This window comes from Coturnix japonica, chromosome 15, assembly GCF_001577835.2.
Source record: "Coturnix japonica isolate 7356 chromosome 15, Coturnix japonica 2.1, whole genome shotgun sequence".
Classification (NCBI taxonomy): Eukaryota; Metazoa; Chordata; class Aves; order Galliformes; family Phasianidae; genus Coturnix; species Coturnix japonica.
Window position 1 is genome coordinate 9,734,963 of NC_029530.1, and position 25,659 is coordinate 9,760,621.

The 25,659-nt window shown below is 51.8% G+C and overlaps 2 protein-coding genes across 7 annotated transcripts in view; one reads left to right on the top strand and one right to left on the bottom strand.

Moving 5' to 3' along the window:
• The first annotated feature begins 165 nt into the window (after window positions 1-165).
• On the top strand, window positions 166-13,943 carry LOC107321257 (acyl-CoA dehydrogenase family member 11-like). The gene is made up of 15 exons (XM_015877989.1): window positions 166-737; window positions 3,797-4,029; window positions 4,649-4,748; window positions 5,621-5,738; window positions 6,514-6,656; window positions 6,758-6,907; window positions 7,413-7,507; window positions 7,682-7,781; window positions 9,176-9,316; window positions 9,637-9,729; window positions 10,362-10,469; window positions 12,029-12,200; window positions 12,535-12,601; window positions 12,769-12,894; window positions 13,642-13,943. Exons 1-14 carry the CDS (start codon window positions 621-623, stop codon window positions 12,887-12,889), a joined length of 1,758 nt encoding a protein of 585 aa, XP_015733475.1. The 5' UTR covers window positions 166-620; the 3' UTR covers window positions 12,890-12,894; window positions 13,642-13,943.
• A 649-nt stretch (window positions 13,944-14,592) lies between these two features.
• Window positions 14,593-25,659, bottom strand: part of MTMR3 (myotubularin related protein 3) — a 68,233-nt gene continuing 57,166 nt past the window's right edge. For 3 of the 6 annotated variants that reach the window (XM_015877976.2, XM_015877975.2, XM_015877977.2), the window contains 7 exons: window positions 24,858-25,028; window positions 23,581-23,726; window positions 21,547-22,948; window positions 19,817-19,927; window positions 19,298-19,386; window positions 18,289-18,315; window positions 14,593-16,631 (listed from right to left, as the gene is read on the bottom strand). In XM_015877976.2, the coding sequence (XP_015733462.1) occupies window positions 16,460-16,631; window positions 18,289-18,315; window positions 19,298-19,386; window positions 19,817-19,927; window positions 21,547-22,948; window positions 23,581-23,726; window positions 24,858-25,028 (2,118 nt within the window). In that variant the 3' untranslated portion in view covers window positions 14,593-16,459. The remainder of the gene's footprint in view (window positions 16,632-18,288; window positions 18,316-19,297; window positions 19,387-19,816; window positions 19,928-21,546; window positions 22,949-23,580; window positions 23,727-24,857; window positions 25,029-25,659) is intronic. The other 3 variants (XM_015877979.2, XM_015877978.2, XM_015877980.2) reach the window with 3 other exon arrangements.

Genomic DNA, 25,659 nt, shown 5'->3' on the forward strand with positions numbered 1-25,659 from the left:
CATCCACAACCTCACTGGGCAGCCTGTTCCAGGGCCTAACCACTCTCCTAGTGAAGAACTTCCCCCTAACATCCAACCTAAATCTTCCCTCTTTGGTCCTGCCATTCCCAGGCATTCTGTAAGTTTTTCTTTTCATCTCATTGCAATTTCCAAACTCTATTCCAGGCAATCCACTGGGGATGCTGCTGGATGTACCCCAAGACTGATCTCTCAACTCTGGGAAACTTGGACAGTTGACAATGATTTGTACAACTGCTATGGGCAGACACCATGTTTTCTGAGTACCTGTGTTTTCCAGGCCCTTTTCTGATCTCTTTCCAAAGACCTTTGCCCTATTTCAGTCCGCAACAGCTGCTGAAAAGCTCCTCCCCACAGGAGGAGGAAAGACAGGCTTCGTTTTCAATATACACAACGTTAGAAGAAAAACATGATGCAGTGAAGGCGATAGCTGTCGGGGTGACGTGCTGGAGCTTTGCAGTCATGTTTACTTTGGCTTTGTGCAGACTCAGTGCTACCTGCAGGCTGCGTCATGGCTAGGACAGGTGCCAAGCCTGGAGTTATAGAGGATTCAGCACAACAGCAAGGCAAGGCCAACAGATCAGCCTGCAGGAGACACGGAAATGCCTGTTGCAAGAAGAGAAGCTGAGACCCTCTTCCAAGAGCAGCCTGAACCTGGGAACCCGTATCTGGAGGATGCTTTGCTTCGGAGTTACCTGCAGGCACACCTTCCTCCCAAGGTCTGACGTGTGTGTTTGTGTGTGTGTTTACACACTGCAGTTCTGACTATGTCACTGTTTATGAACAGAACCTTTCTTTGAGCCCTTTTGTGCCTTCCATGTTTAACTGGGGGGAATTCAGCAGCGTTCCTTAAAACTTGTTGATGTGTGTAAGGGTGAAAAACACTCCCAGGGCATAAGCAGAAATAGAAAGGGCCTTGCGGGGTGGTGGGTATTACTGGAGGAGTGTTTGGAAGTTGTCAGTACATGCATTTGTTGTCATCCAGTGTAAGAAATTCCAGAGAAAGGGGGAAAAAAATGGAGGTGCATCCCAAATGTGCTGTGCGCTTCCCCTCCCCTCTCCCTGAGGAAGAGGGATTTTCAAGGAAATCCCTTGCCAAACAAAGTAACAAGGCTGATCTCAGCTGGAAGCTGAAGAGGATGCAAAGGCCCTTTGGGGATTGCTGCTTCTCAGCAACAGTCTTTGGCTTTTCTGAGTTGATTTTCAGATCAGTACAGAGCTGCAGGGCACAGAGAGGAGGAGCAGGAGGCCACGCTGTGCTGTGAGGTTGTGTCCTGCAGGAAGCCCTGGGCTCACTGCACCACCTGTGCTCTGCCATCCCCCAGGGACTACAGCTTGTCTCACTTGCTGAGGGCCAGATCTCACGGAGCTGGATGTGACCTTTGTGTTTCATTGCAGCAGAAGCAGAGCCCGTAAAGCCACTGTGAGTAAAGGAGAGGTATCCTGGCTGCCAGCAGTGCTCTTCCTGCCCCTGCTTAGTCTGTGGGTTAGGAAGGTCTTGCAGTCTTGTGGGCAGTAAGAGTGTGACAGCAGCACCAGGAGCTTGCTATTGGCACTGCCGTGATGGAAGACAGGAATGAGGCATTCCTGAGCACCACTGTGCCCTTCCCAAAGGAGGATGCTCCTAATCTGCACATGATGCTTCCCATTTCCTGAAGAATTAAGAGGGTCAGAGCTGCTCTGCACCCCTTCCTCAGAGAGACGAAGTGACTTCAATACCCACCAGAAGATCAGCAGATCTCCCTTACATTTCTGTCTGTGGTCCCGGCGGGGCAGTGTTGCCTCGCTCTGCTCTCAGCCTGCAGCACTGCCTTGCCCGCAGCCCGGGGCTGCTCTCCATGCCAGCACCCCCCTCTCCTGTCCAGGTCAGCAGCAGCAGCCGCAGCTTGGCTCATCGCCCTGAAGCAAACACCACTACAGTGGATACTGATTCCTGATGTGCTATTTACCTGTGTTTAGCAGTGAACATAAGAGATTTCTCTGGAATGGAGCAGGGGATTTCCTTGTTTGAAGGTGATTTCTGGAGAGCACAGCAGGAAGCACCATGTTTTTCTTAGCACAGTTTTGAGATATCCCTTGATCTTTGATCCCGCTGTAAAGAAATCTCAATATAAAGGATCACGTGTTCGTCTCTCACTGTGTTTTCACTCCATATCTGGGACATCAAAGCACTGACTGGGGTGAAGGAGACCAGCCAGCAGATGCTGCCGGTTCATGGCTGCAGCCTGGAAGCTCATGGTTTGCAGGTGCCCCCCACGTCCTGTTGTGTGGTTCCAAAGTGCCCCGGTGGCAGTGCCTTACCTACCAGTGTAGGAGCTCTGATTTTGTTCTTGTCCCTTGGAAATAAACACAGCCAGGTGGACAAGACAGTGGTTCATAAGGATGGTCAGGGCTAGACAATGCAATAAGCCTTGGGGGCATGTACCCAGCGCTCATGTGGCTTTTAGGCTTGTGTTGTGATTGCTGCACTGCTCACCTGAACAAACTGTGTGTGTTCTGAGGATGGAGACTTCCAGAGCACAGACTGGACAGCGTGTGCTGGATTCTCATTACACACAGCAGTGGAAGAATCAATCATACAGGATGGAGCGTGATGAAAAGTCAATGCAAGGGGCAGCAGGGAAAGGAAGCGGTGTTTGTATTTCTTCAATGGCAAATTAATGCGTTTTATAATTGCACCATTCAGTCACAGCAAATATGGCATTCACCCCCACAACTGCAATTATTGAGGAGGAAATGAGCATCTCGTATGAGTTTAGAGAATAGCAATTTTCCTCTGTTGAAAATTAATCTTGTTCAGGTGCCCGCATGACCCCCCATCACAGTTTTGGACATATCTTTGCTAACCATCCATGCTAGGGGCTGCATTACCCAGGTTTAACCATGTCTAAGTCAGGTTGTTTATGTCTAAAGTTCACCAGGCTCTGGCTGCAGACAATGAAGAGGAGCAAGCACCTGCAGAGGGCAATTCTATCACCTTAACATGAGGAGCTGCAGGTGATGGTTTCTGTCCATTAGCCATGGACACACTCCTGTGTCCAAGCCAGCCAAGCCCGGCTAAAATGAGAGCTAATGAATTAATGAATCCTCTGAGAGTGTTCGGGGAGTGGAAATTTGAATCTAGACACACCCTGTGTGTAAGGCAGAAGCTCAAATCAGGGAAGCATGGAATGGCTTAGGTTGGAGGGGGTCATAAAGACCATCTAGTTCCACCCCCTGCCATGGCAGGGTTGCCAACCTCTGGATCAGGCTGTCCCGGGCCCCATCCATCCTGGCCTTGAATGCTTGCAGGGATAGGGATGATTGAGCCCTTTTTCTTTTCTGATCCGATAAGGAGTTAACTAGTAATTTCAGTGCAAGTTTTTCTATAGAGATGAAGGATTTCCATTTTTGGCACCTTTTTCCTTGGCATTCTTTTCCAGCACTAAATCACAGAGTGGCTTTGGTTGGAAGGGACCTCAAGATCACCTCGTTCTCACACGCATCTGTGTGGCTCTCAGCCCTGATACAACAACTCTTCTGTCGTTTGTGAAACCCGGAGATGCTGCCAGAAGGAACTTGAAAAAAACGATTTTGAAACAAAAATGTGACAGCTGAGCACAGCTGTGCCAGCAGAGGCCAAGAGACAAGCAGTCCTACTGCATTACAGAGCACAGTGAGCCAAACGACAGGAGATCATTAGTGCCCAGAACTACATGGCCAGTACTTTGCCATTCCAATTAGCACCGAGGCCCCTTGACTTCCAAGCAAGTACTGAAAGGTTCTTGTTGTTTTACAGGTACTGGAGGAGGTGAACCAGGAGCTGGAGGCATTTGGAAACCGTCTGCTAACCAAGATCAGACCTCTAGGATGGGAATGTGAGTTGAATCCCCCTGTATTTCGGCAGTACGATGCCTGGGGGCAGCGGGTGGATCACATTGTCACCTGCTCAGCCTGGAAGAGGATAAAAGAGATTGCAGCAGAAGAGGGGCTGATTGCTGAGGCCTACGAGAGAAGATACTCCAACTGGAGGTAAATGGGTAGAGCAGGAGTGACTTGGTGTCTTGCTGGTGATTCTTAGCGGGCTGCATTCAGCATCTGGTAGGACTGAACTTGTTGTGTAATGGATAACAACTGATGCATGGGCAAAAGCACACCTACTGCTGTACTGAACAGCAGTGCCTGTCCATTTTAATGTTCCACATCAGCAGTGATAAGGTGTAACTAATGGCCTACAGTTGATCATAATATTCTTTGATGTCACTTTCCTCGTTCTGGGGCCTGGCTTCCCTGTGCTGCTCCAGCTTTACATGCATTACCTGTAACAGAGAAGTCTGGAATTTTACTTGCAGTTTCATTGTGTTCCAGCCTCTGGAGACAGACCCAGATTTCTTATTTTTAAGAAGTTTACTTGATATGCAGCAGATGGCAAGCGGCGCCTTCCATCCAGCCCCACACTTGCAGTCCCTCTGGGACCGAGAAACATTTCTGCTCCACTTCTGCCCTCATGGCTGAAACTGTTTCTTCTCTCCTAGAAATGAGTGGCCTAACGAACCCATTTAGCCCATTTTTTCCCCCTCTGTTCCTAGTCAAGACATCCTCCTGCTGCTGAACTGCTGCAAAACCTGTCTGTTTTCACTCTCTCTCCCAGCCGTGTGCACCAGGCTGTCAAACTGTACTTGTTTTCAACCGCCTCTGGAGGTTTCAACTGTCCACTGGCCATGACTGATGGAGCAGCCAAAGTCATTGAGGTACGAGCTGAGCTGCTCTCTGAGGACACAGCCCACGTCCTGGCAATGCTGGCCAAGGAGCAGGGAGAGCTGATCTGCCTTTTGGCTCAGGACGTGGCCCTGCCTTGCTCTGTGACTCAGCTCCATCTCCTCCCACCTGACGTTCTGCTTCAGTTACAGGCTGTGCACCCAGGCCAGCTTTTATGTTTGCATACAGTACCTGCACAGCGAGGCCTCTACTGCATACAAATCTTGTAGCACTGCAGTAGCTGGAAAATTGTCCCGCCTTTCTTACTACAAGGTTCAACAGCCTTGTTTTCCCATCCCCTCTATGAGGCAGGAGTTAAAGGAGTTGAGCCAGATCCAAAAGAGATGGATGGATCCAAGCTATCAAGGCTTGCCAGACTGAAGGTCTGGCTATATTTCAGTGACACCCTTTGTACTATGTAACTAGCTAAGTGGGGTGCAGAGGGAAGCTAGGCTAAAAGTAGCTAGCATTGGGCATTCTAACCCAAGAGAAACAAAATTCCACAAGGGAATTACCTTTCCCTGGAGCTCTTTGGATGCTGGTGACATCCAAAGATGTACACAGATATACTGACACTGGTGCTGCCCTGGAAGCTGTCTGTCCAGCTGTTCAGGGTGAGTAGGGCTGCCCAGCACTCCTCAGCATAACATGAGTCTGCACTTTCCGCATCTACACTCAAGCCAGATGGTTTCACATTGTCAGTAATGCAAGCTGATGCACTGCAGTGCAGGGCAGTCCTGATTGCAGACAGTCCATTCTGAGCCTGGTGGGGATGCTCGTAGGACAAGCCAGCGTTAGTTAAGGCAAGTGTCCGATTCCATCTACTTTGGTATGATTTTAGTTTCTTTTCCCTCCCCCGAAACAGTCACTGGGTTTTCCTGCATCTCTGAAAAACGCTTTTGACCATCTGACATCCCGTGACCCTGGGAAGTTCTGGACCTCTGGCCAGTGGATGACCGAGCGCAGGGGGGGCTCTGATGTTGGTATGTGCACTGGGGTGGGTAGCAGCCAGGTGTGTTAGGGCTGAGAACGTGAAGCCATCTAAACCCTACACACAGAGCTGCATTTTGCCAACAGAAGGCCCAGCCTCTGTGCACTGCTGCACTGGTACAGAGCTTTGGTCCTTGCTCAGATTGCACACTGATATTTAGCTCTGCGATCTAAACCTTGAGCAATGCAGTCAGACCCATCCCAGGTGGGATGGAGGGAGCATTCTCGACCTTCAGCTTTGGTCCTTGGCAAATGGTTGCAATAGCACGATGGGCTGGGAAACCTCAGGACCCCATTGCAGAGACAAATTATGGGAAGGGTGTCACCTGCCTCTGATGGAGCTGCAGTTGGTTTCCCTGTTGGAGAAGTGAAAGAATCAGCTGTGGAGGGAGAGCTACAGAGCTGAACATCACTGTAGGACTCCTGATGACGGCATCCCTTGTGGTTCTTGGCTGAGGTACCTACTAAAGAAATGGAGGCATTGTATTAAAAACCACAGTACATTTTGCTTACAGAGCACTGCCATTACCATTGTTAGATTGGACTGTTGCTGGGAAGACTTGTAGCTAAACAGAACATTTTTCCTTTCTAGGGCTTAACTCTGGCTGCATTTCTTATCCAGTGTCAGTGAAAGAGATTAGCAGCTAATCCATATTTCATCCAGATAGCATGGGGAGACTTAAAGAGGGCTGCTGCTTAAACTGAAAATCAGCATCGATTGATACAGAAGTTCCTGTAAAGCCGTGATCTTCTGCTCCTTTCTTGCAGCTAATGGCACAGAGACAGTGGCTAGAAGGCAGCCAGATGGTACATATCATCTCTATGGTTTTAAATGGTTTACATCAGCTGCTGATTCTGATGTGGCATTAACCCTAGCCAGGATAGAGGATGCTGAAGGACATGTAAAACAGGTCTGTTCTGTGGTGGAATGCCTGAAGGAGGTGGGGAACTTTTAACTTTGTTTCTTTCACTGTAATGAAATCCTTTCTGCATGACTTTTTAATGACCCCAGGGTTCTGGAGGGCTGTCCCTGTTCTTCCTGAGGGTTCGAGATGAGGAAGAAAAGCTGAACGGTATCCAAGTGCAGAGACTGAAAGAGAAGCTGGGCACACGGCAGATGGCAACAGCAGAGCTGTGGCTAAATGGAGCTAAAGCAGAGCTGGTGAGTGAGGTCTGCCCATCCTCTTGGGATCCAGCAGGCTTGGCAAGGCAGGCCACGCATGGAGGTGTTGGCAGTGATACCACCTGAAGAAGTGGTGGCATCTCCACCACATTTGAGGCTGGCTGCTCATTCCTTAGTCCCCAGCAAGGCTCTGTTGAAGCTGTGAATAGCTCAGGGAAAATCACACAGGAGAAAAAGAAAGTAATCTTAAGCTGGTTATTTCCCTAATGCACTTACATTAGCCCAGCTGAGGGAGCGTTCTGTGTACATACAGGTAGAGCAAGCAGCCAGGAACCAGAACTGATCATGCTGACATGGTCTCCACGTCTCTCTGATTATGCCATACAGCTAAAATGAGACAGCAGTGTTCTAAAGCAAGTAGATCTCTCTGCCACTGGAGGATAGACAGAAGCAGGGTGGATGGCCTGTATCTATCTGCCTGTAGGCACAGCACATCTAAGAGGGAGATGCTTCAGCTCCAACCTTTGTTCCTTGGTGCTTTCAGATCTCTGCAGAAGGTCGTGGAGTGGCCTCCATCTCCAGCATGCTGAACATAACTCGGATCCACAATGTCATTGGTGCAGTAGCTTCCATGAGAAGGTGAAGGCAGCATGGATCCCCCAGAGCTGAAGGAACAGCTTATGAGCACAAGTTTGCGGTGCTCAGCTTTGCCTCTGCAGGCACCGGTCTGGAAGCCAGCAGTGCTAGAGAGAGCTGGCCTGTGGGTGACCTGGGCTGGAATACAACACCTTGTGCTGTTTGTATTCTCTCTAGGATGATCAGTCTGAGCAGGGAGTACGCCCTGAAGCGGGTTGTCTTCGGGAAGCTCCTCAAAGACCATCCCCTACACATGCAGACAATAGCCCGGATGGAGGTAAGGCTTCCAGGAGCAGAGCTGAGTCTGGAAAAACAGGAAGAGGACAAGGATCCTCAGTGGCTTGAAAGCACGGCCAGCTGCCTCTATGGATATCGGGTGTAGAGAGCTGGGGAACTGCCATAGTTTACTGGGGTTTGATCTGATGATGAATCTGGCTTCTCTGCTGCATCGTAGGTTATCCTAAGTAACAACTACCTGGGAGCTGGTCTGAGAGGGATGCCAGAACTCATGCATGCTTCCACTGTGCTGTGGCCTCTGAAGTTGGTCAAAACCATCAGCTTCCAAGCGAGACACCACAGTCTCCTAAACCACAGTTAACAGACTTGCAGGGCTGATGCAAACTCATCCAGCAGCTCACACAACAGGACATGGGGTCTGTTCCCACTGTTCCATTCCCACTGAGCTCAAAGAATTCCTGAGGGGGCCCACTTCACATTCTGAGGGGGGTTTGCTGTCACAGCGCACCCACACAGTGCTCACCACCACGAGGCACCGAGTCTGAGCACAGCCTCCAGGTGTACATTCCATCCAATGGGATAATGATTAAATGGTAGAACAGAGTGGTATGAATTGGAACTCCGGCTCTGGGCCTTGAGGGGAATTTCACACGTGGGCCTTTGCTCTCTGTGAAATGTCTCACAGCTTTGCCTCATGCTGAGCTGTAGCAGCCCACTGAACCCACAGGCAGCTTCCTCCCACTACCAGAGCTTCAAAGAAGAAGGCACACAGTTCTCCTCCTCTCACCCATCCAGGCACTGCTTCTTTTAGCTGGTGTAACACCGCTCTTTCTCCTTGGGCTGCAGCAGGTTCATGCAAATATTTAAACAGGTATTTAAAACTCTGCATGCAGAGTGGAGCATGAAGGAGAGGGAATGCTACCCCAGCAACTGCCTGTCGCATCTCCTAGCCTGTAGCATTCTATGGCCAGAGCTTCACCTCCAAAAGAAAGGCCAGATCCCATGTAGACCCATAGGAGCTACAAATCTCCATCTCCCAGTACTTGGCACACTGCAGCTTGCCAAGGCAGCACGTTGCTCAGCAAGGAAACAGTCAGACTTTGCAGATCTGGTGGTCAGAGATGATCAGATGTGCAGACTCGCGTCCTTTATCATTTGAAAGAGTGTGGGAATTGTGGCCTGGATACCTGATAGAAGCTTTGATAAGGCTCCTGTCAGTCCTAGTGAAGTGGCATTGGCCCTTTCTTTATACTGGGCTGCTTCTAACACATCATGCATTGCTGGTCATTGGTCTTTGTCTCTGAAGACAAGATTTTGGTAAGGGACTGTATCTTACTGCTTCCAGACAGTCTCACAGCACCTCAGCAGCCTGGGCTGGAATCAGTCTGAGCTCAGGACCCACTCCAGCAAAGCTCCCTCCTTCTCTCCATGCAGGTGCAGACACGAGGGGCTTTTCTTCTGCTGATGGAGATAGCTCGGCTGCTTGGATCTGCAGAAACCAACATGGCAAGCGAGCAGGACCAGCTTCTCTTGAGACTGCTTGTGCCAGTGGCCAAACTATACACAGGGAAGCAGGTATGGAACAAGCAGTTGGTTTGTCTGGAGGAGGGCTGTGTGTTCCAAAGAACTAGAAAAGAGGTGTGGGTCACAGCCAACACAGAGGGCAGCAGTAGCACGGGGTGCAGGCAGGGAGCGACTCATCTGCAGGGCCTGCAGCGTGATGGCTGCTCAGTGCTAAGGCTGCATCTCTCACTGTGTAATGAGCAGCCTGCCTCAGCAACTCAGTGGGACCCAGGCAGTCCCATCCTGGCAGAAACTGCTGTGTGATGTCAGAGGTTTCTGGCCGCTTTCTCCCTCTGTGTATTTTATATTATGTCAACTCTACTTTTTTGCAGGCTACTGCCATTGCTGTTGAGGCAATGGAGTCTTTTGGAGGACAAGGTTACATGGAGGATACAGGCTTGCCAGTCCTGGTTCGTGATGCTCTGGTAAGAAAACAGCAGGAAATCTCCTTGTGCCTTACCTCATCCCCATAGTCCATCATGGATGCCTGTTACAGACAAATAAAGACACAGTCCTCCCCTGTAGCAATTGGGCAGATCAATGCAACGGGACAGGTATTACAACAAAGATGTGATGACAAAAGGACTGGCACAACAGAGAGGTTCTATGAAGGAAAGGAGGAAGACTGCTCACCTGTATCAGAATAGTCCAGGCTCACAGAGGAGAGCTTCACTGAGGAGGGCTCTCCAGGAAGAAATCCTCCCCCAATGGCAGTCAGCCCTTCAATGAGGTCTGAGAGGTGCAGCCAGGCTGCACCCCTTCCTATCACACAGCTGAACTGCCTTCACCTGTGCCCCCAGGGCTGACCGGGTCCTTTCCCCAGGTGCTCAATCAGTGCTTCAGGCCATGGCTCAGCAGTTCCCATACACCCCCAGGCTCACTTCCCTTGCTCTCCTCACCGCTTCTTTCCACATGTGGTCATGCAAAAAATCTTTGGACATTTCCCCTATCTCCTGTAACTCTGCCCATACCTTTGTTGCCTCATGTTCCCTATTTATGACTGCAGTATCCCCATACAGTTCCTTCGTGCTCTCCCGCAGTCTCTTCTATCACACAGGTGCTGTCCATATGGGAAGGAACAACCAACATCCTATCGCTCGATGTCCTGCGGTCCCTCACCAAGAGCCAGGGGCAGGCGATGGCCGTGTTCATCTCCACAGTGCAGGTGAGCCCTGGGCAGCACACCACTAAGTGCGATTTGACACAGTCTCAGTGTTGGTGCTCCTGGCTGAGTCTGCTGGACAACACGACCAACCTCAAGGCTTTAGACAAGCGCTGTGAAGGGGTTCCACAAACCTGCTTTTAAATCAGCACTTGGAGAGGCAGCACACAGGCAGTGGGTACCAGGTCCCAGTGTATTTTTAATGCGAGTCACCTCCCTGAGCCCTGAGCTCAGCATGTTATGGGGGTTGTGTTGTTTTGCTCTGTTGTTTTTCTTTAAGCTGGAAAAACAGCACAAGTCTGATATACACACAACCTTCTCTTAGGGCTGCCTGCATGGCAGCTTCCTATTTTTATCCCCGCTCAAAAGATGGAAAGAGACAAAGGAATCCCCTGCTGCCTCCTTACAAGCGCAGCTCCCTGCCCTTACCCACAGGCTGTTCCTTTAAAGGTGCCCAGGAAAAGGCAGCCATGGAGAGTTCAAAGAAGCTCAGAACTTCCTGAAGGTAAATGAGAGCCGTCTGGATTGATAGGTGCCATCAAGGGGCACACAAACCAGCCTGGAAGGTGTGATCACCAGAGGATATTCCCTAAGGAATTAAGATTATTAATTGAGGTAGAGCAATCCAGATTACATCAGCACACAGTGTATGCTTAGGAATCCTAAGCTGCTGGAGTTCAGTACGTGCAGACATTGCTTCCCCAAACCCCATGAGAGGTGAGAGCTCTGAGCTGCTTCTCTGCCTTCAGCACTGTTTGCCTTTGGGGCAGGGGCAGAGCAGAGGTGACACCTTTGTGGTCCCCGTTCAGCACAGCTTCAGCAGAAGGGAGAACGTGAAGTGAATACAGGAAGAGGTACACAGCGCAGAGTGTGGCATTAAATATAACCTCACCTTGTAGGCTCTGCTGTATCCTGAAGGTGATCTGATCCATCCTCCAGGTCCTTCCAAACGCATTAACCAGAGCCTGACAGCTCACCGGGGCTGCAGTTGGGCACTGACCTCCAACACGAGTTCTTACCTGCACGAGTTCTTAGCACTGGCTCCCACCCAAGCTGGTTCGTGCCCCTTGGGTCTTTGATCCTTGCAGGCAACAAGTACTGAGCTGCTTTTACACCCCCTCATTGGCATTCCGTGGGCTTGGAGGGTTCTTTGGACTTTGTCTTGGCACCAGGATGCCCGCTTTAATGATGGGTTTTTGTATTCATACAGCATATCCTGTGAGTGTTCTTGTACTGCTTTGCCTCCAGCACAGAACAGTGCCCGGTGAGGATTGTGCCGTCCTTGTAGGGGCAGTCAGACAGCACAGGGCACGTTAGGCAGGGGGTGCTGGGAGTAGAACTGTTACAGGGAACAGAACAGGGTTTGGCTCAGGTGCAGCACTGGGGGAACACACCAGCACCCGAGGGCCTCGTTTCAGCACTTGAAGGGCCATCCGGTCCCACTGCCTGCAGTGAGCAGGGACACCCGCAGCCCCTTCAGGTGCTCAGAGCCGTCCCCTCGTTGCCCTCAGTGCTGTGCAGGAGCTGAACACGCCGTCCTTTCTCCTGTGGTTGCTTTGCAGAACAAGCTGCAGTTGGCTTCCAGCCGTGCAGAGCTGCAGCCCGCAGTGCAGTGGGTGCAGGACGCCACCAACCGCCTCGCACAGTTCTGGCAAGGAGCTGCTTTACAAGGGGCAGCGCCCATGGAACTGGCAGCAAGAGACTTCTCCTACTCCCTAGCACGGATCTATGCAGGTAGGAAGGACAGAAGCGAATGGCAGACCAGGAGGGCTGTGAGCCGCCCTGCTGTTCCCAGCTTCACTCCGGGTCAGGAGCGGAGTTGTAAGGAAAGCTCTGTCATACAGTGATGAACAGTCTGGGTTGGAAGGGACCTTTAGGGACCGCCTGGTCCCACTCCCCCAAAGCAAACAGGGGCACCCGCAGCTCAGTCTGGCTGCTCAGGCTGCTGCCTCCACCTCCTCTCCAGCCGAGGCAGCTCAGCATGGGAAGTGCTGCTGAGCAGCTCAGCCATCACTTCTCAAAGGCACCGGCTGAAGCCCGGCTGCTCTCACACTGTGTTCCTTCACAGGGGCTCTGCTAATTGAGCACGCTGCTCGGCCCGGCTCCTCCCGCACTGATGTCTGTGCTGCTCAGAGGTAAGACAAACCTCCGGCTCTCAGCACCTCAGATGTCTCATGCTGCAGCGATGCTCTGCCTGTGTGAGCTGCCATGTCACACCCAAACTTCACACCCCGGGTGGAGACCAGCAGCGCTCTGGGTTGGATCCCAGCAGCTCAGAACGCGGCGTTCTCCGTTCATTCAGGTGGTGCAGGCAGGAACTCTGCCCCGTGGCTGCGGAGCTGGGGAACGGCAGCTACAGCGCCGAGCAGTCATCCATGGACAGCGGCCTGGTGTACGGCAGCGCTGCGGGCAGCAGGTTGTGACTCAGGTAACAGGGAAACGCTCAGGGAACTCTGCAGAGCAGTGCGGGATGTTGTGTTCCATCCGGGGCAGGGTGCGGGAGCACGGGGAGCTCCTGGTGCAGCAATAATGTTTCCCCTGCGCCTCCTCTGCTCCACACTGAGCCAGCCCAGCGCCCTCAGCCGCTCGTGTAAGAGCTCACTGCATCCAGACCCCGCACAGCTCCGCAGCCCTTCTCTGCACACACTTCATGCTCTCAGTGTGTTCCTTGTGGGTTTTCCTGCCCTCAGGCTGATCTGTGCTTCCTCCCGTGGTGTCACCTGCAGACTCACTGCTGGGCACACCATCCCCTCACCCACATCATGGACAAAGGTATCAAACAACCAGCCCAAACTTGGCACACATTGGCAGGGTTCGCTGAGTGCTCTGAGCACAATCCAACCCTGTTCCTTACCTGAGGAAGGCACTGGAAGCGCCCTGTGGTGGGTGCTGCAGTCAGAGCACACAGCAAAGCCCTGCACCAAACCTCACCCTGCAGCGCTCAGTGCTGCGTTACTGCCGGTGTGGATGCAGCCAAGGAGAGTCCATGGGAGATGCTGGGATGTTCTTAATGTGCTTCAGGCAAACACTGAGCGATCAATCATCATCACCTGCAGACAATGAATTGAAGCAGCAGCTCTCAGTGCTGACTGACGTTCATTATAAAGGAAAGCAATGAAAAGCTGGAAATGATTTACGTTTATAACAGCAAACATTTGTATTTTCTCTTTCACAGAGCTGCTCTCCAGTGCTGCATGTGCTCTGATGGTGTTTTCCTGGTGGTACCTGCAGCCCTGGCTCACACTGCACAGCTCAGAGCCTCATTATAGCACACGGATGAAGCCCATCCCTGCTCACTCAGCTCCACGGGCAGCAGAGATGGGTAACAAAACCAGTCACCCATTGCACATCAAAGGCAGCACTGCTGCCCAGCGCTGCCATGTAACAGCCCCAGGAGGGAATAATTCCAACCACATCACTCAAATTCCATCAACACTGGACATGTCGGTACCAAAATTAAAGATAAATAACCCCTGACCTGCAGAAAAAGCTCATTCACTTCCTACGTGTGTCACAGCAACGCTGCCACTGATGCTGACATAAGTTCTGACGCAGGTTGGAATCCCATCCTGCTCCACCAAAGCAAACACCTGGTGTGAGCTGTGCACTGTGTGCTGCTGCCTCACCTGCTGTGCCCCACCAGCACCAGGGAACGGCTCTGCAGGGTCACGGCTCCTCCTGCACAGCCAGGGCTGCGCTCACAGCTCCTGGGGCTGCTGGGATGAGCTGCAGAGCAGCACTCGAGTACAAAAGGAGCCCCGTAAAATCAGATCCTGGAGCGTAATTGAAAACCCGCTGCTCCTCCGCATGTTTGTAACAGCACAACGTTACAGCTGCTTTGTTTCAGCCCTGAAGCTGTAAGTACCACCCCCAGCCGTGAGGCGGCTCAGCACTGAGAGGAAGGAGAGGGAGGCAGCAGAGCAGAGCGATGGAGCTGGCAGGGGGAGAAGGGGAAAATCCTCATGTTCCAAAGGCAAACGGAACAGCTCACTCTGAACAAGGGGCTGAACTACAGGGGGAGAAAAGCAAGAAACCAAGTGAGGTTAAACTCCACCCAGCGCCGCAATGCTGCCCCTATGGAGGGCAGGAAGGAAAGGCAAAGAACTGGGACGGGCGCTGCTGAATCTCCCATGCAAAATGCTAAACTTTATTCACTTTTATTTATTATATTTAACAGTTCTAAAGTATTTACTTCTCGCTTTGACAAAAATGAAAAATATAGGAGCACTTTACTCTCTGTAGGAGAGACAGGTTATATGTACAGCTATGGAGAGATACTGCTTCCTCCTTTACATACAAAGAAAAAATAATATTAATAAAAAAGTGCTTCGTCGATCAAAAAAAGACTAAGAGCCGCAAGCGTTTATTCACACTGTACATCACAGAGCCCAGGAACCCGTATCAAACCTCTTGGCACCTGTCCTTACAACTGCACAACCCCACGCGTTTCTGAGCCCGCCTGCTGCTCTCAGCCTCCGCTTCACACCCAGCTGCAGTGACGGCACCGCGCTGCGTTAGGAGCAAACGGACACAGACCGCGTGCAGAACCAGCTGTTCTTTGCTTTCCTCTCCTGCTCCCAGGTCCGTCCGTGCCCAGGACAACCCCACGCCGTCATCTCTGCCCGCGCAGCCTCAGCTCAGAGCAGCGATGCTGGCACAGGGAGCTGCGTGTCGCTCCTTCCCCCTGCAGGCCTTGTGAGCTGGTCTCTGTCTGATGCTGCAGACCACGATTGTGACGCTGCAGGGAAGGGCAGCCTCCCCTCCCAAGGATTGTTCGTTGTTTCTTTGAGCTCAGATTGTTTTGTCCTACAGAATAGTGCAGGTGTGAGCTGGGCCAGGCGGCAAAGCAGGACACGACCAGGTGCATCGCTCCTGCCTGGCTGCACTGAGCAGCACTGCTCTGTCACAGGGGAGAAGGGCCCAGGACCCACCGCTCGCTTACAGACTTATATTCAAGAGATCAGACTTTACTGAGGTGGCTTGAAAAGCAGCTCAGGCTGGGGCAGAAGGGAGGAGGGGAACCCATGATGTACTGTGAGCCCTGACAGAACCCTCAGGCAGCTCCTTCCTATCAGAGCACACTGCAAAAGGAGCAGCCATGGCAGAATGCTGCAGCACAGCACATCCCTCAGGGACCAAACACAGCAGGAGCACAGAACAGCTGCAAGTGCCACTGCTCTGAGTGCCCTCACTGCAGCGGGAGCAGCAGGGCCGTGTCTGCAGTGGGAGCCGTGATAAGGAGCTCTGTGCTGCACAAACCAACCTACGGTGGGACGAGGACACAGATCAGGGCTGCCACTTCCCCACTTGGCTTTAAATAAGGAATTGCATTTACACAACTGCAGGTGGAGGTGTCTGCTGTGACACCAACCTGGCCCCTCCTCACCTCCCTCCATCACTGGGCGCTTCCTGCAGTCGGAGCAGCCCCAGTCAGCACCACAACCTGCGGCCCCCTCACGCAGCGAGGACAGCTAAAGCCCACTCTAAGAACAGAGAGGGAGAGTGCTCTCGTGGGAAGGAGATTCCCATTTCTTCTATAGCAGCAACAAATTCCCAAACAGCAGTTTCTTGTTTGGAAGTAACAGGAGTGACTGAAAGCACAAGCGCTGAGGCTGCAGCCCTTCACCTTGTGCGCTGCCTGCGCCCATTCCCCTCGTCTCCTTTCCTCCATCAAATTGTCTGCAACGCAGTTCAGCAGTGGGACAGTGAAATACAACAGGGAGATCTGGTTCTGGAGCCAGCTCCCCTCCCACTTCTACAATCTTCCAGCAAACAAGCAAACACATATATATTATTATATATACACACACACGCAGGCGCGTACACGCACACACACACGGATAGGACAGAAAGGAAAGGGGAACAGCTGGAAGAGGAGATGCCCACGCGCCAGCAGCACGGCTGAGCTCCGTCCCACTGAGCAGCAACTCCTCACCCCTCATCCTTCCAGTCTCAGCCCACTGAGATCGCACAGCTCTGCTCAGGAAGGGCCTTTAATTGGATGTGGCAGTGATGGGTTTGTCCAGTTCGAGATCAAGGCTGGCGCTGCTCGGGTGCAAGCTGCTGTAGCACGACTTGCAGACTCTGCTGGGCTCAAAGAGCTGCTGGCTGGGAACCGGCACCTTCTGGTTACAGCAGCTGGAGCAGAACACGTTGCCACAATTCCTTGTGTCAGGAACAGAGGAGAGAAAACAGAAAAGACCAAATTAGCAGCAGTTTGACAAAGGGACCCAGCTGAAGTTACGCTATTCATGGTGCTGCGGTGGGCTCTGCCCAGGGGCCGTTGGTCCCTAAGAACCAGGACACACAGACAGCTCTCCCTGCACAGCTCGGAGGTGCCGACACTGGAGTGTGAGGGGAGCTGCAGTGCACAACCACATCCACAGGGACGGCTCTGCTCTGTGTGCTGCTGGAAGGCTGCAGCACGGAGCAGACACAGAAACCAGCAGAGGTGATGGATCCTCCCAGTGCCCAGCTGTGCTGTCCTGCTGGACACAGCATCCCACACCTCATCACACAGGGAATGCCATGCAGTGCACAGCGCCATGCCCAGCTGTGCTCAGGGTTGCTCTCCTGCCAGCTGCTGGGCACACACTGCATGCAGCTCACGGGGTTAGGATCAAGTGTGGGAAGCGTTACCTGCTGCTCCTGCAGCCCCCCCTGCACACTGCACAGCCCAGCAGGCTGCTAAGCCCTGCTTACACCCAGCAGCTTCAATTGACCCTTCCCTGCCATGAGCCGGGGTTCCCAGAAGCCAGGCACTGACAGGGAGCAGTCAGCAGAGCAATCCCATTTCCCACTTCAGAGGGCTGATTTCTGCAGCTCTGCACAGCAGCTGCACACCCTAATGCTACCAACCCGCATCACAGCAGCCAGCTCAGGGCTGTGGGCTGGAATTCTGCTTCAGGAATCTGTCATAAGTTACTACTAGAAAAGCCAGAAGTGAACCCAATTCACAAGGTGTTACCTGTGCAGAAAAGCTGCTGTCAGCTGCCATTGCTGCCGTTCAAAGAGCTGTTATCCCACAGAAACTTACTGCGGATGGACCAGGTCAAAACCAAGCAGAGGGACTGGAGCCGTTCATGACCTGTCTGTTGTAGCTCACCAGCTTCCTAACACAACTTTTTAGTGCTTTTATCTTTCTGTGACACAGGGCACCATTCTGGAGCTGCTCTGCCCTGAGCCCGGTGAGCCCTGAGCTGCTTTCTTTGCACCCCAGAGCTCCACTGCTGTGCTTGAGAGACCAGGAGACGTTAAAAACAAGGCTGTCTATGCTTGGAGGGCAGCTGAGTGTTAAAATCACACCACCAAGAACTGGTACTAAACCAGCTGTGTTCACTCATGCTGCAAGGCAGCACCTCTCCCCCAGCTCTGCATTAACTCTTATTGCCAGAGTCCTTCCAAAATCAGAGGCAATTCTGTCTCCTCATCACACACACGTTTGCACGGCTTGCTGACACACTGACCTCTCCCAGAATTAATGCAAAAAGGGGAAGAATCAAAACTAAGAGATAAAAGCACAATGAAGGAGAACCTCTCCCCAGTCAGCACTGCAGCGCTCTGTTACTCAAACACAGCAGTCGCTGCTGGGCACAGTTAGTGTCACCCACACCACGGTTTCAGCCAAGCCTCAGTGCCCTCCTGTGGGAAGAGAAGCCTGTTTGTATTGACCTCAACACCCCGCAGGCCATGCAGCCACCCACTGCTTAGTCCTGGTGCTTTCCAGACAAGTGAAAAACGGGGGGAAGAGCCTGAGTTAGTTTGGAGGAGTTACCAAGAAAACGCAGACAGACAACAGACAGAGGCTGCTGTAAATGCTCACCAGATCTGATCAACACGGTCAGTGTCCCTGCAAGGAGGGAAGAAAGAGCTCAGAGGGGAACAGCAACAGAAGCAAACCGGGCAATGAAGGGAATGTGGCTCTCAGCCCATCCTCGCCCTCAGACAAGGGGTGAGCAGACTCTGGTCGCTGTGCTTTGTAGCAATGTACACTAGGCAAAGACTTGGTTTTGTTGGTTAGGACGGCAGCCCTTCCTGGTCTCTACTGATGAGATCTCATGTGGCTGCTCAACCTACCTCAGACATGGGGAGTAAAGAACAAAGGCACCAAAGGGAAATCTATAATAGAACTCCAAGCCCTGCATCAATCCCAGCTCCTCGTGTTGCTCAGAGGGCGCAGTGCTCCGGAGCTCCCCAGCCCTACAGAAGTGCAGTGTAGGTGCTAAGTGCCATTCAACTTCTCATCTGTTCTTCCCTTTGTTTTTCTTCACAAGAATTTTAAGTGAAGTAAAGTACATAAAGGACACAGGAGCCTGCAGTGCCTCACTACTTCAAACAGCAGTGAAGCATCTAAATGTGACAACTGCCATTTATTTACATGACAGCTTTTGTCATTGTTTTCTTGTGGCCAGAAAACAGCAATAGGGATTTATCTGACACAGAACTGAGGCAGGATTTCAGATTCCCAAAGCCAGACTGTGATGTAACCCAAAGGCCAGAACACAAAGGATGCCCAGCAGTATGGACTGAATCGTTTTCACCAACTTAAGCTAAAGTCACCAAATCCAGATCGAGAGGAAACGCTGGGATCCATCCAGGTCGGGTATAACAGACACCAGATGTGGCTTTTCATTTACAGATGCAATGAATTGGAGCTGAACAGGAGCTGTCCTGCTGTCTCAGAGCCCCTGTTTCCTGCAGGAGCTCACACTCCAACACCCACCCTTCACTAAGGAGCTCCACGGCAAAATGAAGCCCTTCCTGGCCTAAGAGCAGAAGGAAGAGCCCAGCGCTGGCCTTGCCCCCCATCCCAGCCCTGCTGCTCAGGGTACCTGCAGTGGTGCTTCCTGCTGACGAACCAGAAGGTGCTGTCACAGCCATAGCAGTGCGCAGCCAGGTGGTCGGGAATCCATCGTGTCACCTGTAAGAAGGCAACAAGCCTGTCAGGTTATTTAGCATCAAACCCATCACATCTCAGCTCACACGACCAAGCAAAGCCTGCTCTGTTGAATAGCAAAATCTCAGTGTTCACAGCACTGAAAGACACCAGAACTTTCCCCTCGAGAACAGACGTGCTAAACTGCCCTCAGACAAACAAAGTCACCAAATCCAGCTCCCTGCTGCTCTCTGTGCCTCAGAGGTGTCTGGGCTGGGAGGCTCCACCACGCAGTGAGCCAGCACTCCCTCAGCTCCATGAGGTGCCCACTGACAGCAGGGAGCCCACAGACACTGACGCTCCGAGCAGGAGATGAGTGTGGATCATCTGAGCACAGGGTGTGGGATCATTTGAGTGATGCTGAACGTCCCATCCTACCAATAGAGTAAGTGATCTGAAGGGATTCAGTCTGTACCTCTGTGTCCTGTTTGTCCACCTGCTCCCAGCTGGCTTCAGAGAAAATCTCTGTGCTGCAGCGAGACAAGCAGTTCTGATCCAGATTGCTTTCCGAGTCGGGTATAGAAGTCTGTTGGCAAACAAACACAGCTGAACAGAACTGTCCCATATTCCTGCTTCCACACAAATAAAAACTGGCCAGCTGTGGGGGGGGGAACTGCTGCTGAGGAAGGGCAGGCTGTGTCTGCATGATGCCAACATGTGCCAGCTCACTGTGCAGCAGCAACTACCACTGGGTGGGACTAAGTGCTGTGAGCTGCAGCAGCCTGCGAGAGCTGAGCTGCAAACAAAAGCAGGTCAGGTCTGGGCGCTCTGATGATGGGACGATGTGAGGCACAGTGGGTTTCAAATCCACTTTCTCCTGTGCTGGCATAAAGTTCTGGCAACACTTGGGGTGAGTAACCAAGCAGCTCCCATCTGTGGCTCCAATGTCAGAGCTGTGTTTCTTTTCCAGGGCTCTGCTGTTGTCACAGTAACTACTGGTGGTGCCCATGTGCCCCATGGTCTGAAAAAGACCTGGAGAACACATGCAGAATCACCCATGGGAGACTCAATCTGAGCTGTGTGTGCTGGGGGATAACGCCTCCTTGCTATGGGCTGGGCTGGCAGCTCTGCGGTTTAACTGGCTTGAATAAAACTATGGGGGAAAAAAAATCTTACCTAGTTTTGTGCCTGAGCATAAAAATCTGGATTTACACAGGCAGTAAGAGCTGCCAGACAAGGCAAAAACAAAGCAGAGATCAGGTTTTAAAGCAAGCGACACTCAGAGAACATCCCAGCCCCACATTACGGCTGGTGAAAGCCCCACAGTGGTGGATACAACAAACTAAGGCAGAACATCGCATCTCTCCAAGGGATCAAAGCTGCATTGAACCTAAAGGAGACCCAGCTGAGATGGATGCTCAGAGCACGTTGATCTCTGCCATCACAGCCAAGAAGGTGCTGAGCATTTCCCTCATCGATGTCCCTGCGACCACCCGGCACCTCCACCACTGCTGCACAAGAGGAAACTGGACAAGCTAAAGCTGGAAAACTCTTCAAAACGCCCTTCCCTCTCCTGGCCTTGCAGGCACACAAAGCAAATTCAATGCATACATGGGACATTTTAGTAACTATTACACCAACCCGGGAACTCCAGGCCAACACTGTGCAAACACCTGAGACACTCCTGCATCTCCTCACCTCTTTGTGCTCCTGCCTCTCCCAGTGTCCTCACAGCTCTCCCTTCTCTTTTACCTGGATTTGTGCTCTCAGAGCAACTGCTGCACCTTTCCAATGCTCAGCGTGCAGAGCACCAAGGGATCAGAGCTGCTCCTGTCACAATAAATGGCACTGCCATCCTTAGAACAACGTGTGAAAGCACAAGTAAGGCATGTGGGCTTTTGGAGTAAGGCCAGTGCGGGTGTTTAAGTACACCCAGTTAGATGCAAAGCTGCTGCTGGAAGTAAATCTCTGCTATTTCCTTGGTCAAACTGAAATACAGTGGAAATATTCCCCATCAGCAGAGCTGCTCATCCAGCACTGATTATCAGCGTGCTCCTCTTCAGAAACACCTCGAGGGTTTTACAGAACCCCGCAGGGCCACAGAAATCCCTGCCTGACCGGAGAGCCGCGGGCTGCCAACAGGGGGAGATGCAGACACAAGCAGCCCACGGCTCCCAGCAGCGGCCCAGTTCCCAGCTCACTCACCACTTCGTCTCCATAATCGCCGTTGAGGCGCAAGGAGCAGTTCAGGTACTGGCTCTCCAGCCGGCTCTTCAGCTCCTGCACTTGTTTCTTCAAGGTCTCCACCTCCTGCTGATGCCCGGTTTCAATCTGGCGCAGGCGCTGCTGGATGACGTCGGTGTAGACCGGCATCCCGTCATCGTCCAGGTGGCTCCTTGCAGGCTGGTCTGGGCTGCCGGCCGCCTGCTGCTTCCCGAGGTGACTCACCATCCATTTCTGGTGCAGGTTCCTCAGGTGGAGCTGTGCAGAGCTGCAGCTCGCTGCGGAGACCTGCCGGCTCAGAGCGGCCTTCGTCCTCCCGTCCTCCCCGTTCACGCAGTGCCCGTTTGTCGCATGGTATTTCTGCACCATAGCCAGCCCTGCAGGCTTCTCTGTCATCTTGTTCTCAGGCTCCAGCTCTCCGTTACACACAACCTCGTCTTTACATTCACCTAAAGGCAAGGCACAAGGGGAAGGCATCGGGATGTGTGCGCTGCTGCTGCCAGAAGTCCTATGTACTTTAGTGCCCAGTCTCTGAAGTTCCATCGCACTCTCCCCCTCTGGCCTGTTCTCAATAGTTCGCGAAAGCTCGTCGGCACTGTTGTCCATCAGGTGGGCTCTGAGGCACGGACCCTTGGGAATCAGCTCTTGCTTGGCTTCGTTCTCTGTTAAGGTTTCTGTTGAGCTCTCAATGTTGGATGTTCTCACGTCGTGCAGGCTTGTAAGAGGTAACAGAAGGCCGGTCTGTGCTACGCTGTGCAGGCTCTCTCCCTCTCCTTCAGGCTTGCCCACACTTTCCTCCACATTCTTTTGAGTGTCTCTATGTACAAAGCTCTCTGAAGGAGCAGTCTGCAGTCCTTTCACCTGAGGTAACTTCTGGGTAGTGTTACTGACATCAGGCTGCTCCTCCGGGCGTCCTGTGAGCTCACAAGCACCTTGTGAAAGCGGACGTGGATTGTTCGTTACCACCCCTTTATCCTCAGCCTTCTCACACAGCTCACCCACATACCCGTGCAGATGCTCAGTTCTCTTCTCCTTATCCAAAGCAATCTCATCCTCTTTACCCGCAGTCTCTACGCTGCCCCTTAAGTGCTCCTCCAGAACAACATCCTCTTTCGTGGCCTCCTGCAAGATGTTCTCCATCTGCCCCTCTGCCACACCGGCTGCGACAGACAGCTCAGCTCCCAGCATTGCCCTGCCCTGCTTGCTCAGGCCATCCCCATCAAACGGGTCGTCCCCGGGGTTCCCGAGGCTGTTCAGCTCCAGGGACCTGCGGTGCTCCTGCCACTTCTCGTTCAGGCTGGGGTCGCTGCTGCGCCGGTTGGTGGTAGGCACGCTGCTGTCACAGGCTGTCGTCAGATTGTCAAAGGATCTCGTCTTTGGTAACCTACACAGATACAAACACAGCCCAAAGTCAGGGATTTTTATTGTAGTTCAGCTACTACAGCCTAAAACCTCCCCTCCACAGTGAGGAGGGTGATGGTCTGCTCACTAATGGGCTTCTGTGCAGTGTTACCCTGGAGCTCATCTGGACCACCTGCAGCCCAAAGCTGCTCACAGCTCTGCTGCCTGCCAGCAGGAGAATCTGTTGACTCAGACTTCAAGCACTGCCAGCCCCGTTCAGCACAAAGCACAGATGCTCACAGTCTGCTCACACCTCCTCATTAACGTGTGCAGAGAGTCACAAACCCCCAGCAAACCAAAGAGTTACACGACAGAAAAAGAACTGAAACTCAAGTTGGCCAAATAAAAGCTCATATCCAGCAGTGACAAAAAAGGACCCAACAAAGCCAGGCAATGCCCACGGCTCATTTCCTAATCTCTCCTTTTCAATATATTCGTGATGCTCTGACCTCTGAAACTTAACAGCTTTCAAACCTGAAATGAGGAAAGTCCCACAGCCCACCAATACACCTGTGAAAAACACTTCCCTCCCCACAAGTGTTCTCCTCTTAATATCCCACAGTGTTCCCTATTGATCTTACTTTACAGGATGGGATTTCTGAGCTCTAGGCTCACCTGCCCAGGGGCTGATCTTCAGGGCTAGAGCCTGGAACAGGGTATGGGGCACAGGTGTCATCAGCAGGTGTAGAGGGGGAAGAACAGGGCAGGTAAACAGCACTCCAGAGCATTAAGTTACGCACATGGCACACTGGGTACAGCACCTGAGAGAGAAAAACACACACAACTGTTCAGAAATTGCAACTGCTTGTTTCAAGGGTGTAAAAAGGTTCAGATCTGACTGGGGTCGACCTGGGTTATTCAGATTGCAGCTGGGAGGCTGTAAAATCTCTGTATGGTTTGGGAAGGCCTGTGAGCAGCTATGGCACTTTTAATCAGCTACACTTGGGTATGGAATTATCTGCTCTTTCAGAGAGGGAGCTTGAGGTGTAATGGCGCTGGCTTCCAGCTTCCCATGAATGAATTACTGCGATGTGCACCATGTGAATCTACACCTTCATAATGCTCCTGAGCAATTCAAAGTGCAGAGGAATTCAGCAGCCCATAGCAGAGCTTTCCCTGTGCTTTGTACTACGGAGTGCCACACGAGAGCTGAACTCATAGCCCCAAAGGCTCCAATTCATCAAAGCTAACCCTGCCTTTAAAGGAAGCATTTGCATGTGAAAAATTAAGCACAGGTAGAAATACTTGTGCTGAACAGGCAGCCTGCTCCTGAAAGGCATCCCTTGACTGTGGAATGTGATTCTGTGACGTTTCAATTTAAGGACACCCTGAGTCTCTCTGTCAATTTCACTGTCTCTGCAGGCAGCTTTCTTTAGGACGAGCAGGGAGCAGCAGAGAGCAGCCAGGGGGCTCAGAGGGACGGTGTGGGGCAGCTCAGTTTGAGGGCTGCTGCTCTTAATGACCACAGCTTTACAACAGACGTGGCTGCGATAGAGGGCTGATGTGAATTCTGAATTCATCCCTTTATAGCAAATGCAAACAAACTCTTTCCTGCTAAGCCAAGATTTAATTTCCCTCTAAGGAACAACCATAAGCCACATCCATCATACGCAAAGCCATGGCACGGCCCTTACAGTTACGTTTGTGGTATCTGATGTTTCATTAACAGAAAGCATTTAAATAACTCTAAGAGTCTTCACCATCCTCGTCACAGTGACCTGACATTCCTCAAACACCATCAGACTCTCTGCCCTGTACTCATGGTGAGTGAACCTGTACACGTCCCACTGCTACAGCTGGGCACTGCACTGCAGAACACGCTCCTGAGAGCTTCAGACTTGAGAGCCCCTGACAGAGACTCTCTCATGAGGCAGCTAAGAAAGGATACGTACAGATTCTGACTGGGAGGAGTAGAGCAGGTTCTTGAAGGCTTTGTTTGCTGCCCGCAGCAAAGACCAGACAGAACAGGTCCGTTCCTGAGTGTGTTTTTCTCCTCTCTCTTTCGCATTGTTGCACAGGAATGTACCAAAGAGGCAAGAGTAGGTGTGCTGCACCAATTTGACCTGCAGAGACCAACACACATACAGTCATATGGCAGAAGACATCAGCTTAATGCAAGAATGCTTAAGAAAAAAGAAACCTTTCCTTCACAGGGCAATGATTTCCCAAGGACTGATGTATAAATAAACCCTGAATTTTGTGTGCCTCCTCATGAATTAATTGCAAAAGGATTTACATGTAGAGGCACCTTTTATAATCATAACTAAAAACTCAAGGAAGAACCACAAAACATGAAGACAAGCTCACGTATAAAAGTCTTGCTAATGTAAACTCGCAGACCTGGAGTACAAGTAGGTTATAAAACATTAATACAGCAGCAGAGAGACAAAGAATGGTGGAAATAAAACCCAATTTGTGTCAGTCTAGATGCATACGGCATACATCCCAATCGTTATTCACTCCACACTGTGCTCAATGCCTGAATAAGCAGCTTAACATGAACCTAACTTTCAGTATGTGAATAACCCCAATGGCTGTGCATGGACAGACTGGGGGTGTTGCTGTAGGGCTGTGAGGACATTAAGGGGAACGTTCACACACAGCTCCCACTGATCAGCAGCGAGTGAGGGAGCCAGTTATACCTCAGGTATCCTGTTTCACAACTGAGCTAAGCTAGAACTGCACATCAACTCA